The sequence below is a fragment of the Galleria mellonella genome, unplaced genomic scaffold (assembly GCF_026898425.1).
Source record: "Galleria mellonella isolate WM207_F2 unplaced genomic scaffold, CSIRO_AGI_GalMel_v1 utg213, whole genome shotgun sequence".
Classification (NCBI taxonomy): Eukaryota; Metazoa; Arthropoda; class Insecta; order Lepidoptera; family Pyralidae; genus Galleria; species Galleria mellonella.
In genome coordinates, this window is record NW_026442039.1 from 2,066,684 (window position 1) to 2,077,059 (window position 10,376).

The 10,376-nt window shown below is 31.4% G+C and overlaps 1 protein-coding gene across 3 annotated transcripts in view; it reads left to right on the forward strand.

Moving 5' to 3' along the window:
• Positions 1-8,527, forward strand: part of LOC113511971 (bifunctional heparan sulfate N-deacetylase/N-sulfotransferase) — a 137,888-nt gene extending 129,361 nt beyond the window's left edge. For all 3 annotated transcript variants that reach the window (XM_026895716.3, XM_026895717.3, XM_052894577.1), the window contains 3 exons: positions 515-631; positions 2,581-2,760; positions 5,840-8,527. In XM_026895716.3, coding sequence (XP_026751517.2) covers positions 515-631; positions 2,581-2,760; positions 5,840-6,062 — 520 coding nt within the window. In that variant the 3' untranslated portion in view covers positions 6,063-8,527. The remainder of the gene's footprint in view (positions 1-514; positions 632-2,580; positions 2,761-5,839) is intronic.
• The last annotated feature ends 1,849 nt before the right edge of the window (positions 8,528-10,376 follow it).

Sequence of the window (10,376 nt, forward strand, 5' to 3'; positions counted from 1 at the left end):
CTTATAGCACCTTAATGACTTAACTAATCATTATGAAATTTGGTATACACGCTCTATATGGGATGGAGAATGATGTAGGCTTCATTTTATCATAATATAATCTATTTTATTATAATATAATCTTTATTGTTGTAAAATATTTTATAATTTTAACTTTATTTATATAATTTATATATTAAATTATGTATATATATATATATATATATATATATATATATATATATATATATATATATGTTATATATATATATATATATATATATAATTATTTATAATATATAATAGTTAAGAATATATTATGAATTGTGGATACCATACCCAAGATATTTATTTCCTTTTTTAATTTGCACAATTCCTTTTTATACCTAATCAACCTCTACCGGTTATATAAAAAATATATATGAACGCTTTATTATTGTATCTAGGCTACATTCTATATAATAAAACAAAATGAGTGCCACTATACACACCACTGCCATAAAGCCTAAAGAGAATTTATTTTTATTGTCGTCAGGGCATACTCGTGGTACCAACACATCCGCTCGCATGGCGACCCGGTGGCCAATAACTATACCTTCCACACTGTCATCACTGCCAACGACTCCGCACCTAAACCGCTCAAGGACTTAAGGTAAGTAACTCTAATTGCATTTAGTTTTTTTTTTTTAATTGCATACAATTTTGACAGAAGAATCTCTTATGAAAATTATTATAAATATTCACTTTTTAATATATAATCTTCATAGAAATCTGCATATTTTGCTCTTAATTGCTTACCATCAGAAAGATTGTATGCTTGCTTATGATCTTTCTTAAATTGTAAAGATATTACCGACTCGCCCCAGCTTCAGATAGATCTAAATTATATATACATACTTCCGAAAAAAATATTTAAATAACAATGAAATTCGTATCAAAATCCGTTGTATGATTTAAAAATAATAAAGCGGAGAAACAGACAGGCGGGGACAGCGGTTTTGTTTTGTAGGTACTATTAGAGATATCAAGTTACAAAAAAGTCCAAATTGCCGATCGCAATTTCTGTGTTTATAAACTTAACGCTGCGCCTCGACCGAGTATAAATAATAATGTCATTTAAAAAGAGTAGTTTCATTTTCTGTGGTTAATTAAGTAAGACGTGGTTGGCTGTTGCGGTAGGTAATATCTTAATGTCGCTATGACATCCAAGAATTACACAATATGAAAAAATACGGAAAGCTGACTTGAAGGAAAAAGCAATTTAAAAAATATCCCCCGTAGTAACCAACGAGCGCGTTTACGAGTACCTAAAAAGAAATTGATTCTGTTCTTGAAGGGGCACCATAAATTTGTAATAAGGTAAGTATACAGCGCCCCGTCTGGACTCACTCGTTGAATTATTACAATTATATATATGTACTTACTGTATATAATCACAGTTAAAATAATGTTTAAATAATATATGTATTTCTGCGAAGAAGCCATGATTATTGCAGGACTTCTGTTTCAATATTAGTCACTATATACAGTAATATATAAACTAGATATTTATGCTCTTTATATATAGGTTTTCATAGCATATTTTAACTATCTGAAAATTTTGAAACCGGTACCTACTACAATTTCTTGGTAAGACGTCATAAATTAGATAAGCTTATGTCGTACTGACTTTTTCTTGTATTTGTTCGCAGAATCCGTTTGGTATTCATTCTTAGTGCTTATTTTCGTTATTTAAGGTGTAAGGTGCAAATTTTCATATTTCTCTTACGTGTTCACATACGTAAATCAAACACGATTGTTTTTTACGTTATTTCTTTAATCTCATTATGTTCACAATTGAGATAATAAAATATCATATGACATTTTCCCTAATTATAGAAACAAAAAAAAAATATCGCTGGAAGTATTTATTAATAAAGGGAGTCTGTGAAGATTGTTCTCTAATAAACATCGTTGTCTTTTATATTATATTACTATTAATTGATAGCACGAAATAATAATTAGATTTTTACAAATAAATAATACACACTGTCAAGAAACATGCCTATCGAAGTCTCATAAGTTAGATAAGTAAGGCTCTTCTATTTTCTGTTAATTTTTTCCAACATTTTCTTAATATAAATATTTTGTTAAAAAAAGTCTTTAAGAAAAGCGATTTATTTTTACAAGTACTATTATAGAAAATTAACTAGAAGCATTTTTTCTTTAAATCTGTATGTTTTTAAGTGATTTCAAAAAGAGTACCTTTTTTTTCATGTGTTATGCGATGTTTTCACAAATGCTGAATCGATTTTGATAATAATGTTTACCGTCGATATGGTCATATTAATTTTATCACGATTGAAATCATTTAAAGTGAAGTCTACTGCTTGAGACGAATTATTAGTCAAATGTTTAAAATAATTAGTGAATGATTATAAATCAGAATAAAAAGTAATGTCACTTATTGTTTCTTGCTATCCTCATCTCACATCGCGACGTATCTACATATATTAGAGTGGTAATACTTCTTTGCCATTTAACAAAATCGCCGACTTTGCCTTATTCCAAAGGTGAAGTCGGCGATTTATTCCAATCTCACTATATCAATGTGTTACCTAGAAATCGCTGCCTGAACCCCGGCAAGTACAGTCACTACTTGGAGCGATGGTTGGCGGAGTTCAGCAGCCACCAGCTGCATATCATCGACGGCTCCCTCCTCCGGTCGGAGCCCGCCGCGGTCATGAACACACTGCAGAAATTCCTTAAAATACCACACATAGACTACAATAAATTGCTCAAGTGAGTATTTTTGTTTTTAATGATATTTTTTTGTACATGGAGTAATAACGTCCTCTACCACTTCATTACCTATTCCCTTTCGCACCACTAAGAAGGATAAATAATAAAGATAATAAAGGGTAAGTATGAAGTCACAGCATGACGTATTCACCGGGAATTAAACCACGATGTCATTTAAAATTGCGTGGAGATACATAACTTAATTTTGTATTATCGACCCATGAAAGTCTACTAGTACGTAATATTACACGTTCAATCAACTAAATTCGGTAGTTTTCCCCCAATTTTAGGTACAAATTTGTATAAGGGTAAAAATTAGGAAATAGTATTATTTTTAGAGAAAAATATTAAATTTGGGGAGAATTAAAAAATCACATTTGACAACGCTGTCCTCTGTAAAACTCGATTGGATATCCTAATCCAATTTTATTATAATTTTTTTTAATCCTCTTGAGTCAACTTTGTTTGCCTCTAAATTAGCCCAACCGAGGATCGAATTCTGAACCTCATTTAAATAAAGCCTCGTACAGTGAGTGACTGTGTCACGGAAGTCGTTTTGTTGGATAATAAGCACTTGGCACGATTTAACTAATTCAGGAGATTACTTCGACTTTGTTCGCAAACCACGGGTGACTCAATTGACATTGTAAAAATAAAAGTTGAGTCATATCAGAACCAATTCATACAATTTCATACAATTAGTATGAAATTTGCTTGTTGACACAAGTCCGCAAAGTGCAGGTTAATTTTAAAGTCTGATGGATCGCTCAGCTTGCCTTGTAAACGCCGATAATCTAAAATCAATAATTTGAATTATGGGGAACCATTGCAGCTTAACTCTAGCATTATTTATACTAAAGCTTTATCGATGATTTGTAGTATTTAATGCATTAGATCCCGCTAATACCCTGAGGTAACCATAACCTGTGACTTTACCTGCGTGTAATAAACTAAAAATTATCCCATATTTTAAACTAGGAAATTTTCCATATGTACTATAAAAAATGTAAATCCGTTCAACCGATAATTCTCGATTGAATAACATCAAAAAAAATTTACAACCTTTTTTCATTTTAAATTAAGTACGATTTTAAAGTGTGTAAATAAAATTTGTTTGGTACTCAAAGTTTATTTGTAGTAAGTTCACGTGTATATCTATTGTATATTTCTTTTATGTATCGTATTTCTCTCTATGTGATTGTAACTAAAGGTAGAGCCACGGGTTATAGCCATAATCATATAAGGTATATTTTTTATGCAATTTATAATGGCAAATAAACTGACGGCCCATTTAATGGAAAGTGGTAATCGTCTATAGACATGAACCATAGACAATCCTAAGATAAAAAATATTTTATATGTTTGAATTGACATTAGAATATAGAACTGCATTATCAAAAATTACTTTCAATTGAAACACGGGCAATGTAGCGTCACATTGTGGGCATACTTTATTTCAATGTATTCTGACAATTTTGATTATTGTTGTTGCCACTGATAAATTGTTGGAATTCGCTTCGCAATGCATGAATGAATGTTATAAATGTGAATGTGAATTTATATATTACTTTTTGGTTTTCAATAACCGTTATTCGTCAGTTAGTTACTAAGTTATTGACATAGAAAAAGTTCTTTTATCGTGGTTGATTAAAACTAAAACTTTATAATTGAAGTAAGAAAATGCTCAGTATCTAAGTAATTTTATTCTACTGTGCTGTATTGTAAATCTATTGTAAAGGTGTTTAGGTATTTGAATGTTACTTAACAAGACTTTTACGATTAAATGAATTTTAATGAAATAGATTATTTATATTAGTATATAGACAGACAATATTGTAATATTATGGACTAGCGATCAACCCCGACTCTGCACGGGTAGATAATTAAAAAAAAAAATTAGTTCTCATATTAGCTTTGTCAAGTATAAATAATGCACTAATGTAACCCAAGATATCAAACCTTGGATTACATTATTGCTACTTTCGTATGGATCAATTTTTTTAAATAATATATAGCCTATGTTACTTGCTGATAATATAGCTTTCTATCAGTGAAATAATTTTAAAATCGGTTGAATTTTTTTTATTCTTATCCAGTATAAACAAACAAACAAAATCAAATCTATCTTGTTTATAATATTAGTATAGATTAACACGTGATTTTTATTCTAATTTATTCAGGTAAAACCCTAGGTTATAGAGTTGAGAATAAAGCAAATCTCATTAACATTGGCATGACTCATTACCACTGACATATTGAGCGTTAATTTCACGTCTATTCTGTTGGAATAATTGAAATCACGTTACAATGATGATGATCGTTGTACTATATATTTATTACTATGTAATATGTAAACACTTTTGTACCTTGCCGTGTTAACTATTTATTCTTATAATTGATTTTAAATATCGTAAAATCAACTGCGACCGTGTACTGTTACACAATGTACTTACTTGTATTTTTTACCAGACGGAGACTTTGTACAAAAATCGTTTGCTTGGATACCTCTGTCCCATTCTTGTTTCTACTGTGAAGCAGTTATGTTTACATGGCTATGTTTCGGTTTGAAGGATGGGATATGGCAGTGAATTTACATTTGGATACAGAGAAATAACACCTTAGCCCTCTGGAATGGCAACGCATAGGAGTATCATGAGCGAAACAGTATACTCTGTTGTATCCATGGTATTATTGCTCATGTCTATAGGCGACGGTTATCACTCAGCCTTCAACCGTCAGCTTGTTTGTCATAAATTGCATAAAAAAATGTTACATAATGTAATAAATATTACAATACTTTCAAGTAGTTATGAGTGTAAAAGCGGGTTTAGACTAAACGAACGTTCTTTTGTTCGTTGTATTCACAGATGATTTTATATATTATTCTCTTCATTTAAACTTCCTTTTGTGTTCTTGATCCTATTTTTTTTTTTGTTTCTTTTAACCTAAATATTTCTTTACTTTTCACGCGATTACGATAAATATAATATTATAAGAAATTTTACAAAGTATTAAGTGTTTACATGTTTTTTCTATTAACTGTACATACAAATATACAAACGAGAGATATCCTCCACAGGTTCGACCCGAAGAAAGGTTTCTTCTGCCAAGCAGTGAGTAACGAGAAAACCAAATGCCTTGGCAAGTCTAAGGGACGCGTATACCCACCAATGAGCGAACTGTCTGCCAAGTTCTTGAAGAAGTACTATACTCCCCACAACACAGCTCTATCAAAAATATTAGTGAGACTAGGTCGACCCGTGCCACAGTGGCTTAAAGACGAGCTCTCATCTAATGGATAGCATATCTTACAACCTTACAGGTTGGAACAAATCAAGAAAACGCACAGACTTATCAAAGTCTGTATTGTCACCATTCCTTGACAGGGTCGTCGAATGGTGGCAAAATGTAAGTTAAACTCTGGGCGTAGATCGTGTTACGCATTGTTGTTTTTCAAAGTGTTTCGATGTGAGAGTATCTTTGTTGAAAAATGTCTTTGTCTATCGATTCTTGTAATATAATGTTTAAAGAGTGATATTATAAATGACTTAATGTTCTTGCTCTGTTTGTTCGAGACGATGAAAGATAATTATCATTATAGTTTTAAATATTACTGTCGTATATATGTAGAGAATGGCTCTGCGTTCCCTGCGAAGCGGTTAGTTAAACTTTGCTTGCCTGAACCATGTTGTTTCTTAGCCATATTACGGAGGAAGTGTCCGGCAGCTTTTGTTATTTATCTGTCGGATTAGGTGCTATTTGTTAGTAGTATTGCAACTTTGATCACGTCTCTTAATATTATGAATATGTTTTATAATTTACTTTATATAGAATATTTTGTTAATATAATTAGCAATTATTTAAACATACGTGACTATTTATTTCAATGCCATATCATTATTTGTTTACATAATCAATGGACGATGGTATTCCCATTCAATGCTATTACCGGCTAGGTTCGAGCTTATTCTAGTTCATTTTAATTACAATGTACGTACCTGGTGCAATTTTTAAATATATAGTCAATTTATTTGGTTTATGTCGAATATTTAGTATTAAATATTGTTTTATAAACGTCTATGTCTGTCTGTGCCATACATGCAGTTCAAGCTAACGGCACTAACGCAATAATGATTTGTGTGTACTTACATCACTGGAAATGCAAACTTGACAATAGAACAAGGAGCTAGTCTACTTAGTTTAGTTTCGTCATTACATTATTATTTGTCGACCACGACACGACAGTCATCAAATCAATATTCTGTTGTAATGTTTACATTTATACGAAAACATCTGTCATCACTAATAATCAATAACAGTTTTGTTACCGTTTTAGTAGTAAGAATGTCTAATATACATATTGAAAATGTGGCGTTATATTTTAAATAAAAATAATATCAATTGTGACATAATAATGAATGAATCATAAAATGTATTTGGTATATATTTTGATATGAATGAATTTATTGGCGAGGTCACTCGGTAGGAGATGCGATTTGTAAATCAAATCGTAATACACATTATTTTCTGTTGTAATAGATGTCGGTACTTAAAACTTGTACAGCATTATTTTCTCCTGAATATAGTACAGTACAGAAAAATATATGAAATTTATATTTTAATTATATAGATTAATGTTTTAATGGTACGTATTTAATATCAAACATTCAGTTGTAAATGTATTATCTATTAAATATATATATTATAATATTTTTTTTTTGTAAATTTCACCTTCGTGTTACAACTTGTTTACGGAGACGCGCAGCTAGGCGTAGAATTCGGATAGGACAATTGAACAATTTGGATCTTTGTGCGTAGGTATTTAAGCTGATTTTTCGTTTGTAAGATACTCTTTAATGTGGAGAGGTCTGTAGACGGTCATACTGCTTGACCGAATCACATATATTTTGGTGCTTATTTGGAGAGACGGAACTGAAGTAAACGCTTCATCTTACAAGTGGCAAGAAATGCGTGCTTAATTAATCCGCTTAACTGTCTACATAGCCCATAGCGTGTGTGGATCATCCTACATAAACAATTGATCAGACATAATCTGAGAACCTACTCAGAAATAACAAATCCGAAGATTCAACTGCATTACTAAGTAAAACTCAATGTTTCGGTCCAATCAAACCTGTTTGTGAATAGAAGATATGTACCTTATTTACAATAAATTAAGCTTAAAATATAATTGCACGTTTGCACGTAATTGAAAATTTGTACTGACCGATAGAATCCAATATACTTCCTAGTAGAAAACCAAGTACGATATTTAAAAAAAATATTCGGAGGTTTTTTAATTAGAGAGGATGTGTCCACAATACAGATTTCCACGCTACACGCAGCAGAAAGCTACGCTTCTCTGTAAACGAGGTCTTAGAATTTTCGATGTTCCAATTATTGTCAAGATGTTATGTATCACGTAGAGAAAGGCCTTACAAAGCGAAGAATGAACGTAATTTGGTATTTCATTTCACGAAATTTTATGGTGTGTAATTTGTTTAGCTACCTGAAGGTCATTATTCTGTCGTTGATAGATTATGTTCCTGTGGAACGGTTGTGTTTACTTGGCAATAATAGTTGCTTCCCACTGAAGTTTAACCAAGGGGTAAAGTCCACCAACTCATTAATTTCTATTGGAAACTTGTTGATATTTTATTAATATGTAAAAACATTATTTAACGATACAGCCAATGACTGCTCTTGAAATGTGTTCTTTATAAGAAATTAATACATTACTTATTTTATTAAATGATTTAAAACTAAATTTTCTATTTATTGGTTTTTAAACTATCCTTATCCACGTTATCCCTATAGTTATTGTAGTTGACACACGCACTTTAAGAAGATAAATGTGCTTTACAATATTTGATACAAAGAAATGTGTTGAGAAAAATATTGTTTGCTGCTAGAATTATAAATTATTCCAAATTACCTGCGTTTACGAGGAACATTTTGGAGGTTTGAAGGGTGGGATATGGCAGTGCATTTACAGAATACAGAGGCATAACACCTTAGTCCTCAGGAATAGCAACGCATGAGAGGTATCTTGGGTGAAACATTGTACTCTGTTATGTCAATGGTGTTCATGTCTATAGGTAGCAGAATGTATTTTCTATTACATAGGCCGAATGATAAGCAACCTGAAGCGGCAATGAGCAGGTGATCATGAACAACTGGTAACCGATAGGGATGGAAGGTTCTTGAGTAGCGAACGCAGTGTAGGATGACCTCCCCACTAGATGGAATGACGATCTCAAATGCATTGCAGGAAGTCAGTGGATGCATTTTGCTCAGGACCGTTCCTTATGGCAATCTATGGAAGAGGTCTGTGTTCAGCAGTGGACAGATAATGACTGATAAGAAGATAATGCTGAATTATTTTCTATAACATGAGTAGATTCTTAGTTTTACGTATCACTAATAACTTCTATTTCAACCTGTATAGTCCACTTCGGTGCGCATCGAGTGTGAAACTGTTTACAATTATTGCGCGAATAAACAGTAAGTACTATAAGCTGATTTATTCAGTTATTTGTTGCTTTAAATACAACTGTTTTAAATCTGAATACCGTAAATTATGACAAGATTATGTTTATGATGAGAGCTATCCCAGTTATTGTTAACAAATTTAATAAGCTGACGACGTACCTAATGGAAAGTGATAACCATCAGTTATAGATAAAAATCTCGAAGAACTTAAAATACCGCAATTCAGGCGTATTGTGTAACAACTTTGTCAGACATAAAATGACTATACAAGCAAAGCGATGTGGACTTATTAACACTATATGAAAGTTTGCAAATATCGATTTACTGAACGCATTTTGATTGAAATTTGATACGCTAGGAAAGGAATACTATCGAAGGAAGTCTTTATAAAATTAGTCTACATGCATGTATATCTGTAACCACCTCATGTTTCTACCACCATGAAGCTGTGCATTTAAGTCTAGGAGTCTCCACCATAAGAGGTCCGCACCACATATAGATTCTTGTCACAATTGTTAGATTTGGTTAGAAAAGATAAATGGAAAAATGAAACTTCACGTGTAATTAAATAAACAGTATTGTATATCTCAATAAGTCTATTTTCATCTGATCAATTCTATTTAATTTTAAATACTTGGAAAAATTATTAAAAATTTTATAATAGAAAATTAATTTATAATTTTAAGTTAAATTTTAAAATATAATAATCTATTTATATATAAAATGGGGCTCCTACCATAGATGTAACCTAAGGGCCCACTGGTCTTAAATACGACGTTGTACATCGTAATACTACTTCATTGGCTGTTTTAGTTTGAAGGGTGGTATGATAAAGATACTCGGAGAACTATAGGCGTCTCAATATATTCTATGGCATCCGTGGTGCTATTAACTTTTTTTTTAAGGTGACGGTTAGCACCTTAGATTATAAACTATATAAATTAGCAAAGTAAAAAAGAAAAAAACATAATACCATATACGGTAGAGCGAGATTGAAATGTAGGACATTCACCTTGACAATATAAGCTCGAAGCTGATTTGATGGGGGAATGAAAAATGTTAATTTTGAAGTGTAATCAGGTGGGTAATTAGTTACAGTTAAGTGTATTGTTCCTAGATATAAT